Source organism: Myotis lucifugus, unplaced genomic scaffold, assembly GCF_000147115.1.
Source record: "Myotis lucifugus unplaced genomic scaffold, Myoluc2.0 scaffold_26, whole genome shotgun sequence".
Lineage (NCBI taxonomy): Eukaryota > Metazoa > Chordata > Mammalia > Chiroptera > Vespertilionidae > Myotis > Myotis lucifugus.
In genome coordinates this window covers 8,856,758-8,870,026 of record NW_005871074.1, presented here as the reverse complement: position 1 = coordinate 8,870,026, position 13,269 = coordinate 8,856,758, and the positions used below count along the sequence as shown (strand labels likewise).

At 39.5% G+C, this 13,269-nt stretch overlaps 1 protein-coding gene across 1 annotated transcript in view; it reads right to left on the bottom strand.

Annotated features, from left to right (window-relative positions):
- The window catches only part of ADAM32 (ADAM metallopeptidase domain 32), a 94,764-nt gene extending 82,804 nt beyond the window's left edge, over positions 1 to 11,960 (bottom strand). Inside the window, 4 exon segments of the mRNA XM_023751825.1 lie at positions 2,993 to 3,068; positions 5,925 to 5,986; positions 8,832 to 8,911; positions 11,835 to 11,960. Coding sequence (XP_023607593.1) covers positions 2,993 to 3,068; positions 5,925 to 5,986; positions 8,832 to 8,911; positions 11,835 to 11,892 — 276 coding nt within the window. The 5' untranslated portion in view covers positions 11,893 to 11,960.
- Between the last annotated feature and the right edge of the window lie 1,309 nt (positions 11,961 to 13,269).

Below are 13,269 nucleotides of genomic sequence, written 5' to 3'. Positions count from 1 at the left end.
TAAAAGGTTTTTAAACATACACTTCTGTCAGTAACTGATAAATCAAGCACTGAGAATTTATAGAAGATTTGCACAGCATGTTAACAACCTAATACAGATAGAACACTACACTTTCAAACTTGGATAACTGGAGAGCATTATGCTAAGTGAAATAAGCCAGTCAGAGAAAGATAAATATCACATGATCTCATTCATATGTGGGATATAATGATCAACATACTTTGATGAACAAGAATAGATCGATCTAGAGACAAATGGTAGGGGAGGGGGTTAGAGAGCAACCAGAGGACTTATATGCATGCATGTTAGCATGGCCAATGGACACAGACACTGGGGCGGTGGGGGCTTGCCTGGGCTGGGAAGGGATAGGGGAGGGGGTCAATTGGGGATAAAGGAGACATATGTAAAACTTTAGACAATTAAAAAAAACTGCAGAAAACACTTTCTTTTCAAATAACCTGGATCATTTACAAAAATGAAACCATATTCTGGCCACAAAACACAAGAATAAATTTTAAATTATTGCAATCATACAAAGTTTGGTCTCTGATCACCGCATAATTATGTTAGAGATCTAGCAAACATCGTCACAGAAAAAGGGGAATATTATATAATTTCCAAGATTCAATAGTGTTATAACGTTTGGTAAAAATCAGTTTTAGATTTATTAACACATTGTTTTATGTTGGAGCCTAGGAGAGGAAAGAAGAAGAAAAGGAAACTGATGGTCCTATCCAATATAATAAAGTAACATAGTGTCCAATTCAATAATTCAACACATTTTTATTATACTAGTATGCTAACTATGTGTTAGTCATTTTTCTAGGTATTGGGGGTACATCAGTGAATAAAACAGAACAAAACCATGGCCTCATGAAAGATTATATTGCACTGGAGAAACAGAAAATAAAGTAAATAGACAAAATAGATGGCACATCATATGTTGATACCATTGGGGGGAAAACAAAACGGGTAAAATAAGAGAACTAAGGCTAAGAATGCAATTTAAAATCGGGGTTAGTCAAGGACTAATGGGGTGATTCTGAGCAAAGATCCAAAGTAAATGAAGGAGAAAAACATGTGCTATTTTGGAAAAGAGCAAACATCTGGCCCTAGCACGGTTTGGCTCAGTGGATAGAGTAAGGGCCTGCAGACCGAAGAGTCCCGGGTTCAATTCCTGGCAAGGGCACGTACCTGGGTTGCAGGCTCAATTCCAGCCCTGGTCAGGGCGCCTGCAGGAGGCAACCAATAGATGTGTCTCTCTCACATTGATGTTTCTCTCTGTCTCTCCCCCTCCCTTCCACTCTCCCTAAAAATCAATGGAAAGCAAACATCTGGATCAGAGGAAATAGAAAATGCAAAGTTCTTGAAAGAACATGTCTGGTGTGTCTGAAGAACAGCAGGGAGAGAAATATGATTGGAACAGGTAAGGTAGAGACTAACAGGAAATGAGGTCAGACAGGAGAAGAGGACCAAACTGTACAAGAGCTGTAGTATATTGAAATGACTCTGGTTTTCATTTTGTGAACATTAGGTGGTCATCCCATGGAAGTTCTGAGCAGAGAAGTGACTAGAGGCCTGGTGCACAAAATTCATTGATCCTATTGATTAGATTTCAATAGGATCAATCTGGTTGCTGTCTCAAGAACTGACTGAGGGGATGGCAAAGTGTGGAAGTAGAAAGATTATTAAAGTTCTGGCAATAATCTTTAATGATAACTTCCAGACTAAGCCGCGGTGGTGGAGGCCAAGGCAGAGGTGGTTAGGGGCAATTAGGCAGGCAGGGGAGCGGTTAGGGGCAATTAGGCAGGCAGGGGAGCGGTTAGGGGCAATTAGGCAGGCAGGAGAGCAGTTAGGGGCGATCAGGCAGGCAGGCGAGCAGTTAGGGGCAATCAGGCAGGCAGGCAGGCAAGCAGTTAGGAGCCAGCGGTACCAGATTGTGAGAGGATGCAGGCCAGGCTGAAGGACCCTTTCCCCCTTCTACCACGCTCCCCTGCACAAATTTTGTGCACTAGGCCTCTAGTCCAATTAAGTAAGATGCTTACTTGGAAAAGAGTGGTTCCAGTTGATGGAGACAGAGAAAGAGGGTAGATTACAGATATACTATAATTTAAAGGGTAGATTCAGTAGAATTTCTTGATGGATGGGAGAGGGTAGCTATTTTCAACCTTTTTTATCTCATGGCACCCATACACCAATTACTAAAACTCTGCAGCACAGAAAAAAAATACATTTTTTGCCGATCTGACAAAAAGATAGGAATAATTTTAATTCATTCAGACCAGATGGCCATTCTCGTGTTGGCAGCTGTCATATTTTATTTGATGATCTAAGGGAAAAGATATCACTGCCTCAGACTAAATAGTCAGGTATTGCATGTTTTAAAAATCAGTGTGGGCCCTAACCAGTTTGGCTCAGCGGACAGAGAGTCAGCCTGCAGACTGAAGGGTCCCAGATTCAATTCCGGTCAAGAGCATGTACCTTGGTTGCAGGCACATCCCCATTGGGGAGTGTGCAGGAGGCAGCTGGTCGATGTTTCTCTCTCATCGATGTTTCTAACTCTCTATCCCTCTCCCTTCCTCTCTGTAAAAAATCAATAAAATATGTTTTTAAAAAAATCAGTGTGGCACACTGGTTGAAAATCACTGGAATAGAGGGTACAAAAAGGAAAAGTTTTCAATCTATGATTTTATGTCCAGTAATATTTGTGTTTGTCTTATTAATTTTTATGTTCATTAAATCAACAAAATACAAACTAATTAATTAAGTGGTAATATGTTCTAGGCAGAGTAGAAGGTGTTGAGTCATTCTAATTTTCTTTAATTTACCAAGATTTCAGGAAAGTCTGAAATTAGGGGAAATTAGGCACACACAATAATGGATTCCTTAACTATGTCCCCTGTGAATAAAGTCTGCTGTATTAGAAAAGAATTTCTTCAACGTCATAAAAAGGTTTTTAAAAAATCTGTATAACATAGAACTTAAATCTTACCTGAATATTTGAAGAATGAGAATTCACAGATCCTTGTTTATACAAATAAACCATAAAATTCTCTGCTAAAAAAAATCTGAATGTAAAAAAGAATGAGAGAATTCTGAAAGTTATTCATTTTGAAACATATAAAGCAGCAGCAAGCAAGCTAACACCCTCAGACCAAATCTGACCCACCCTCCTCTGTGCTGGTAAATAGTATTATGGAAACACAGCCACAGCCATTGACTTCCGATGGTCAACGGCTGCTTTCCTGCTACAGCAGCAGAGTCTGGTCGTTTTGACAGAGTCTTATGCCCTCAAAGCCAAAACTATTTACTGTCTGGGCTTTAGAGAAAAAGTTTGCTAACCTCTGTTACAGATGATATTTTCTCTTGATGTTTATGTAATTTTTATTCAAAGGAATACACATTTACTCAAAGTACTTGTCCTATCTTAATGGACTCCTTTGAAGAAAATAGGGGAAAAGGAACTACAAGATGAGAGAAAAGCATTTCAAAATTTACAAAGATATGAGCTGGATGTAGGATTATGAGAGTTGTCTGTTCTTTCATTTTTCCTAAATTGTATTACCATGAATACACATTTCCTTTATAAAGAAGTGGAAGAGTATTGTGTAAAAGTCATACGAATCAGAACACAGGCACTAAAACTACATTCTAAGTTCAACCTTCTCTGGTACCGCTGCCTGTATTTACCATGTTATTTCAGTTAGCTCACTCCTCCATCCAATGTAACATAACCAGACCACCCAGACTAGTTTCTGCTGGGAATTCTTCACTAACACTGACCTCATACAGGTTACTTACCTAATGACCCTCTAGCTGTAAAATCCAAAAGGCAGTTTGAAGTCAAGTAAAACTACTGTAATGCACTTCCTATTGCTGACCACACTCCCCTTCTTTAAACCATCTACTCAACTTCAATCATACCATTTCCCCCTGGTTTTCCTCATATCGTTCTACTTCTGAAAATCCTTTCCTCTGGATCCTTGCTTCTTCTCTTAAATGTTTCTATGGCATTCATCTGTGGGTTGTTTTTCCTTCTCACCTTTAATATTCACCCCCACCTCTATAGATTTATCTTGTTTCTTTTTGGTGCTTCATTTATACTTAAATTAAAAAATGGCTTTAAAACCCACACCTCTCTTCCATGTTCTAGACCAGTGGTCGGCAAACTCATTAGTCAACAGAGCCAAATATCAACAGTACAACGATTAAAATTTCTTTTGAGAGCCAAATTTTTTAAACTTAAACTATATAGGTAGGTACATTGTTATTAACTTAATTAGGGTACTCCTAAGGCTTAGGAAGAGCCACACTCAAGGGGCCAAAGAGCCGCATGTGGCTCACGAGCCGCAGTTTGCCGACCACGGTTCTAGACCAAATCTACTTTCCAACTAGACATTACTCCTGGGATCTCCCACAAACGCTTCATAAACAACCTCTCCAAAAATGAGTCCATATTTGCCCTGACTCAGGTCTGTTCCCCTTCTCCTTCACTGCCCCCACTGAATCCCTGCCACAACTCACTCTATCTAATCCATTAGCTAATCTTTTTCCTGCCCCCTCAGTATTTCTAAAAAAAAAAAAAAAAGCCTTTCCTCTACACAGTCATAGTTCTGCTTCTCATTATTTCTCACATAAGTTATTTGCAATAACATAATTGGCATAATGCTGTCATAATCATTACGTAGGTAATTTCCCAAAACAATATACACATGCTCTATCCATATCCCATGCTCCAGTCCCTAAATTTCTTACCACTATTCATAGTCCTGATGAGTTGTTCAAATGCAATGTGAGTTCTCTCACTTTGCCTTTGACAGTCTTGAAAAGTTATTTGTGTTATCATTTACCATATTCTCCCCTCTGTCTATAGCAGTGGTTCTCAACCTTCTGGCCCTTTAAATACAGTTCCTCATGTTGTGACCCAACCATAAAATTATTTTCGTTGCTACTTCATAACTGTAATGTTGCTACTGGTCTGAATCATAATGGAAATATCTGATATGCAGGATGGTCTTAGGCAACCCCTGTGAAAGGGTCGTTCGACCGCCAAAGGGGTCGCGACCCACAGGTTGAGAACCGCTGCTCTATAGGAATAGTTTAATTCTTTTACTCAACACCAGTCTTTGGCAGCTTACACAATGAATCACTTGTTTACACATCTCTCTTTAAGAAACTTCCCCTCAGCCAAAAAACTTTGTTTCTTCTTTCTTTGAAAGCATTCATCTGACCTCCTCTTTCTTCTTTCTTTGCCCAATATTTTTGGTAAGTTATTTACACTTACTATTTTTGGTCTCAAATTATCCTCTCCTTCATTCCATGTAGTCTAGCTTTACACCCAAAATTTAACTAAAATTGACCTCTTGAAAATCACAAATTACTTCCTATCCAGCTTTTCACAACTGGGTTTCCATTAGAGAATTAAACCCTACAAAAGTTATTTCAATTATTTTCTCAATTCTCTGAAATATGATACAGAACTAGTACTATTTTCCATAAGCTATTCACTAGTTCCCACACAGTGTATCATCTAATTTCTGTATTAAATCTCTTATTCCATATCCTGATGGTGGACCTAACTCCCTGATCAAACCTTAATACAATCAGTTACAGACTTAGTTATTTTGATATCCTGCCTTGATTATACAGGTCCTGCTGGTTCCACCAACTTAAGATCTTATCAATTAAAGTTCAGGAGATGAGTCTCTATTTTTTTGTTTGTTTCTAAATCCCCTTGTAACAAAAGGCTAATTTCATGAAGCATTAGTACCAAAAATTTCATTAATTCACAGAAGAATATCCATTCATCTGAAACAACTAAAAATGTAATAACGACGATATTATTTTAAATAGCCCATTTTTATTACAAGTAAACAAATTCATATAAATAAAAGAAATCCAAAACTAAAGAATAAAAAATGTACCTTTGCTTAAGGTGAACAGTATATGGCTTCTCATTTATTGGAATAATATAAGATATCTGTTTCTAAAAAAAGATCCAAAAGAACTGAGAGTAAAGACAAATGAAATAGAAATAACAATTTTACACCAATTATTCCCTCCAAACAATGCTTAAAATGTCATTAAAATATCTCAAATTATGTGATTTTAAATCTGCAACAGCATATCAAAAAATGTAAAGACCAAAGGTAGATTAATGGTTTCTTAAATGAGTATTTCTCTAGCATCCTGAGGTTTCCGTTATATAAAAGTATTTACCAGTAGGTTTGTAAAATTGGTTCTTTGTACGAAGGACAGTCCTTTTTCACCTATCTAGATCTTTTCAAAAGTGGTGGAAATTGGCAGCTGAGGTACTATCAGTTTAGAATGATATTTGTCACACTCCAGATAAAATGCAGAATGTTATATAGTAGTACTTTATAAATATGGTTAAATGGAGCCATTTCTAGCCATTTTTATAGTTGTGATGCACAATGTAATGTAAATATGTATTCCTTCAGTAAAATTTGTATAGTTAATTGCCCATGATGATCAAAAAATGAGTGTTATCATTGGGATTATTTGAATGATTAGAATAAGATTCAGTGCCCATATCTTAACAGTTCAGTTATCGCCAGGGCCATTCTCACCCTTTTAGAGCGAGTCACATGCAGGGTATGTGAAACCAGGGGTGGTTTATTATCCAGTCTGCCTCATCCTGAACCTGTTCATAGCTATTTATTTACTAATGATTTTCTTATTAAGAGTTATGGGGTAAGAAAATGAAGTGCTTGCTCTTCATTTACTAAATAACTGTAAACTCAGGTTTTTCATCAAAATAAAAATTCCATTGTTTTATGTTTTAAAATGTTTAGCATTTATCTATTATATAATACATTCTATTTCCACACACAAAAACAGGCCCAATATGGGGACTTATACAGTATTAGAAATCTACATGTGACTGAATTTTAAGCTCTTCTAAAAGAAGAGCCTACATGCTCTGCTGGAATGTCTACTTAGGTGGCATCATTGGGATAAGAAGATATGTCTGTATCAGTGAAACTCACTCCAGTAGCTACAAAAATCATTTCAACCATTGGTCTAAAATGTATGGCCTGTTTCCTATATTTTTTTGAATATGTTATTGATTTCAGAGAGAGGAAATGAGAGGGAGAGAGAGTGAGGAACATCAATGAGGAGGGAGAATTATTCATTGTCCACTTCCTGCACAACCTAGCCTGCAACTTGGGCATGTGCCCTGACCAGGAATCGAACCGTGACCTCCTGAGCCACACCAGCTGGGCTTGTTTCCTATATTTTTAAACAGGAAATCCTTGAACAAAATTTGTACTGTTTTCAGCTCTATCACTACTTTTTTAAAAGTTAAAACATGGTGGCAATCCTATCTAATAAAAGATTAATATGCAAATTAATCATCACTTTGCGATAAAGATGGTGGCGCCCACAGCCAATAAGGAGGGAGTATGCGAACTGACGCAACAAAGATGGCGGCGCCAGCCAGAGCCACAGAGCCAAGCCCGGCGAGGGGGCGAGGGGGGGCAGTTGGGGGCAATCAGGCCACACATAAATGTTATGTCCACACATAAATGTTCATAACAGAATTATTCTAATAACCAATATCTGAAAACAATCCAATGTCTATCAAGTGGTAAATGGATGAACAAACGTTAACCACATCTATTAAGAAATAATCATTAATGCCCTAGCCAGTTTGGCTCAGTGGATAGAGCACTGGCCTGTGGACCAAGGGGTCTCAGGTTTGATTCCGGTCAAGGGCATGTACCTCGGTTGCAGGCTCCTCCCCGGCCTGAGACTTGGCCGGGGCGAGTGCAGGAGGCAACCAATCGATGTGTTTCTCTCACATCAATACTTCTCTCTGTCTTTCCCCATCTCTTCCACTCTCTCTAAAAATCAATGAAAAATATCCTCCAGAGAGAATTTTATAAAAATAAAAGAAATAATAATTAATAAACTACTGATCAGTGCTACCAAATGGACAAACCTAAGTGAAAGAAGCCAAATGAAAAATATACACATCATGTATTTTCATGTATATGAAACATCCAGAAAAGGCAAAATTATAGAAACAAAAACAAACCAGCAGTTGCCAAGGGCTGAGAATGGAAGCAGGGAAAAACTGCAAATAAGCATGAGAGGACTTCTTATGACAACTGAAATGTTCTAAAAGTAGACAGTGTAAATTTATATAATTCTATTTATGTACTAATAATCACTGAGCTGTATACACTTACAAAGGGTGAATTCTGTGGGGTGCAAACTATGTCTTAATAAAAGTGTTAAAACTAAAGTGTTATCAAAGTATTGACCATTTATAAGCGAGGCTTGATTCATTGTATTTCTTTTTTTTGATCTCCTAAGACACTTAGCATAAAGCTATACACACTAGTCCAGTTAAATATTTGTTAAATAGATTGATGAAGATAAATTACCTTCCTTTCTGACAAAAATAACAGAATAAAACGCTTACTCTCTCTCTCTGAGAACTGGTAGATGCGGTGGTAAAGATTGAGGCAGGAGGCTTTAATTAAAAGAGATTCTTCATAACTGTCTTGGAGAAATGTATTCTCCTCATATGAATCATCGAGATATCACTCAGATAAGACCCTATTTCTTCTACATTGTTTTCTGGATTTGAAGTTTTAGTAGTTTGCCATAAGGAAATGACAAATATTAAACAAACAGAACATCCTAATGTAAATATTTGATTTTACCATAAAAACTTTAAATTCCTTTTTAGAAGTAATACCAGGAACATATTCATACTTTGTAAGGTTGATATATTTCATCACTATACAATAAAATAAGAAATTTATATAATAATATTGATTGTGAAAAATATATCTTACGTTTTCTACTTCTGAATTATTACTTGTATTTTCTTGGATTTTCTCTGGAACTACAATCTGTAGAGACGAATTTTGAAAATCTTAAGAAATAAAAGAAAACAGTTAGTAACCGTGTCTTAAACCTAACTAAATATTTGTTGATGTTGTTTTGTAAGATTCACTTATGCAAATATGAGTTATCACTGTATATTCCTATAATAATCTTTAAAACAATTTAAAAACAGACAAAATAGTTATAAGACGCCATAAAAAGCACAGGGGAAAGTATCAACTTACACAAAATTTGCCGTTCCCAGAAAACAGAATAGAGCAAAAATAATCAAAGATAAACTTCAAGAAAACTTTCCTGAACTAAAATACTTGAAACAATAGACTAGAAAGTATTATAATAAAAAAACAATAATAATTAATTAAAATTCAAACTATTCTACTAAAATTATTGGTTGCCTAAAACAAAGAAATAATTCTATGGGCATATGAGCAAAAAGAAAAAAAAGTCATACTGAACATACAAGGAGAAAAGTAAACTGGCTTGTGAATTTCTTACAACAGTTTTCAATGTTAAAAAACTGAATAACAATGTCTTTTTTAAATCTTCATGAAAAAAATATGGAACCAGGAATTTTTTTACCCAGCAAAACTGTTATTGAAATATGGAGTCAAAAGATAGATATTTACAAGCAAAATCTCAAAGGAGTATAGTTCACATGTGCCTGTCATACGAGGCAAATGGACTTCTCCCAATAAAGCTATCAACAGATTTGAGGGGAAAGGTCTAGTAGTAGAGAGCATTAAATAAACTTAAATATAGAATAAAGGTTAAAACTGTGGGAATTGTGGTTATTTAATAAAATGCAAATGTTATAAACGATGATTATGTAGGCATAATAACACATACAACAAAGTACAGCAAACAGGGACACCATATGTGCATACTGATTTCCTTAAATGTATTGCAGCATGGTCCAAAAAGTGTGACTTAAAGCTGAAAATCAAGTGGTGTATCAAAAACATATTGTTTAATGATATAAAGGTATAGAAGAACTAAAACCATAGTCATGTAATAAAAGGGACAGCAGGCCATAGGAAGAAGTAATAAGATACTAAATTTCCTAAGCACTCACAGTGAGGAATCACTAGTTACTACTTAAATGAAGGAGTAACTCTATTATATAAAACAGATTAAAAATATAACAAATAAAGAGAAGAAAGAATACACAGGGACCCAAAAAGTAAAGCAAGTTACAGATTTTTATGGTAAAAGACTTTTTACTAAAACAAAAGCATGAAATCAATAATGTATGGCATAAATAAGAATCACTCAGATTTAAAATCTGTCATATCAATAAATGGAAGTAGAATGAAGTGACCAACTAAAGGAAAAATCCTCGGACTGGATGCACACAATCAAAACCCAATTATTTAGACCTGTGAAATAACAAATACTGGATCTAAGCTAACCCTAAATTTTGAAGACCTAAAATATGACTGTGGTTCACTTCAGCAAAAGATGTATGCTTACCAGGAAAAGTCAGGTGATTAATGGAATTTAGGTTCAGATCAATGCATGTACTCATGGGTCTACTAGTCAATCCTATCATAAATTGCCCAATTATGCAAGTGTGTGGAAATCGATCTAACCAATAACTTGTGGAATCCCCATCTAGCCTACCTAACCTACAGGATGAGGATTATTACAGTAGGAAGGGCCGGACAGAAACCTCTGAATATCTTTGCACCATCACCAAACCAAACGTCTTTCTGAACCCAGAAAGCAGTCCCACTATGAAAAGATTTAGAATATACAAGGGCAGTGACCTCTATTATATTCCCATTTTATTTGTTTGATCTGTGCAAATGATTTAATAGAGAATGAGCTGTTGTAAGTTTTATCAGTTGATGGCTGAAATAACAAACACTGTTCCAAGTAAGGTCTCTTTACTGAAGCAAATGAACATGGCCATTGGCACCGATAGGTTAATGACATACAGAGGTGCTGACAGAGAAAGGTGCCATTTTCTCTGTCCCAATAAGCAGAGAATTGCCCCGGCAAGTTGGCATTTTCACCTGGCAGCATACCCTCACCATCCATCTGGCCTCGGGTCATATATATATATATTGATTTTTTTACTACAGAGAGTAAGGGAGAGGGATAGAGAGAAACATCGATGTTTATCGAACAGCTGCCTCCTGCACACCCCCTACTGGGGATGTGCCCGCAACCATGGTACATGCCCTTGACCGGAATCGAACCTGGGACCCTTCAGTCCGCAGGCCGACGCTCTATCCACTGAGCCAAACCGGTCAGGGCACGGCCTCAAGTCTTTATCGTCTCTGGTTCCGCTTCTAGAGTCTAGGTACCACACTGGGTGGGAGACAGAATAATCCTCCCCAGGAACCTGTGAACCTTCAATCGCATGGCAAGTGGTAACTGAGAATTGAGCTGGCTGGCCAGCTGACCTTTAAGTACAGGGAATATCCTGGATTACCTGTAATTTAATTCCAATGAGAAGGAACCTCACCAGAAGAAGAGGGGGCATAGAAGAGCGAACCCCCGAGATGGCAGTGTGCAAAGAGCTCAACCCAATGCTCCTGGCCTTGCTCATGGAGGAAAGGGGCCACACGCCAAGGCATGCAAACGGGCACCACAGCCTCCGGGAGCGAGGAGCGCCGGTTTGTGGGCTTTCAGTGCAGTGTCGGGGTGCGTTTGCGGGGGGCAATGTTGAGGCGCTTTGGCGACGCGCAGGGCAGACCTACACGCCAGGGCCAACCTCGGAGTCGGGATGTGTCCTTGAGCTTTTTAAAATCCGCCCCCGCTCGCGTGAGTCACTGGGAGGCTGGACGCACCCAGCTGCCGGGCGACAGGGCGAACGAACCTCCACGGCCCGCAAGGACCCCGGGTTCCCATCGGGTCGGGCGGCAGGGGGACGGCAGTCCCTGGGACCCGTGGAGAGAAGGAGAAACACCTCCCTCCGCTGCAGACGGACCGGCCGCCCGGCTTACCGGGACTTGCCCGCAGCAGAGCACCGAGGCCCGCGAGCAGCACCACCGAGCGGAACATGCTGGCTCTTCTCCGCTCCGCAGCGGCCGGGCGTCCTGTGCGGCCGTTGGGCGGTGCCTGCGGGCGCCGCTGCGAGCCCCGGGGCGGGCGCATCCGCACGCTCAGTTTGCGCGGTCCCCTGCACGTTTCACCGCACGTTCCCCCGGCACGCTCCCCCCCCCCCCCGCACGCTCCCGCCCCGCACGCTCCCGCCCCGCACGCTCCCGCCCCGCACGCTCCCCACTACATGCTCAGTTTGCGCCGTTCCCTGCACGTTTCCCCGCACGTTCCCCGCACGTTCCCCGCACGCTCAGTTTGCGCCGATTAAAGTGCCGGCCGCTTTAGGATCAGCCCGACCCTAAACTCAATCTCCTGGTTTTCCAACCCAGCCACTCCTGCCGGCAGTCAACGCCCAAACACCTGTCCTTCCTATGGATGGACCTGGAAGAACTATCACGCCTGTTAGTGATGTTTTGTAGCAGACGCGTCTAGGTGCCTGGGAAGTGTAATCCTTTCTGAATTTCAAGCTATACACTATCAGTGGTCGGCAAACTCATTAGTCAACAGAGCCAAATATCAACAGTACAACGATGGAAATTTCTTTTGAGAACCAAATTTTTTAAACTTAAACTATATAGGTAGGTACATTGTTATTAACTTAATTAGGGTACTCCTAAGGCTTAGGAAGAGCCACACTCAAGGGTCCAAAGGGCCGCATGTGGTTCGAGAGCCGCAGTTTGCCGACGACGGCACTGGATGATTGGGTGAAGATGTGGTGCATAGACAATGGAATACTACTCAGCTATGAGAAAAGGTGAAATTCTGCCATTCGTGACAGCACGGGTGGGTTTTGAGAATGAAATGTGAGGCAAAATGTCAGACAGAAAAAGTTAAGAATCACATGATTTCACTCGTAACGTATAAAATTGAAGGCAACAAATGAACAAACAAGTAAAACAAACAAACACTCACAAACACAGACAACAACGTGGTGGTTACCAGCGGGAAGGAGTGTGGGGACTCATAAAGGATCAAGGGCGTCAAATCCAAGGTGAGGGGAGATCTGACTTTGGTGGTGGGCACACAGTGCAATATGCAGATGATGTACCATGGAGTACACTTAAAACCTATTTAATCTTATTAACCACTGCCACCCAAAAAAGTTTAATTTTAAAAAAATGAAAATTTAACAAAACTATAACAACAGATCCAGAGACAGAGAAGCGTCGATCAGACTGTCAAACCTCAGAGGGAAGGTAGGGGAGGGTGGAGGTAAGGGGGAGAGATCAACCAAAGGACTTATATGCAAGCATATAGGCCTAACCCATGGTCACAGACACCAGGGGGTGAGGGCATGAGTGGAGGTGGATGGGGGGTAATGTGGGGATAAGGACACAT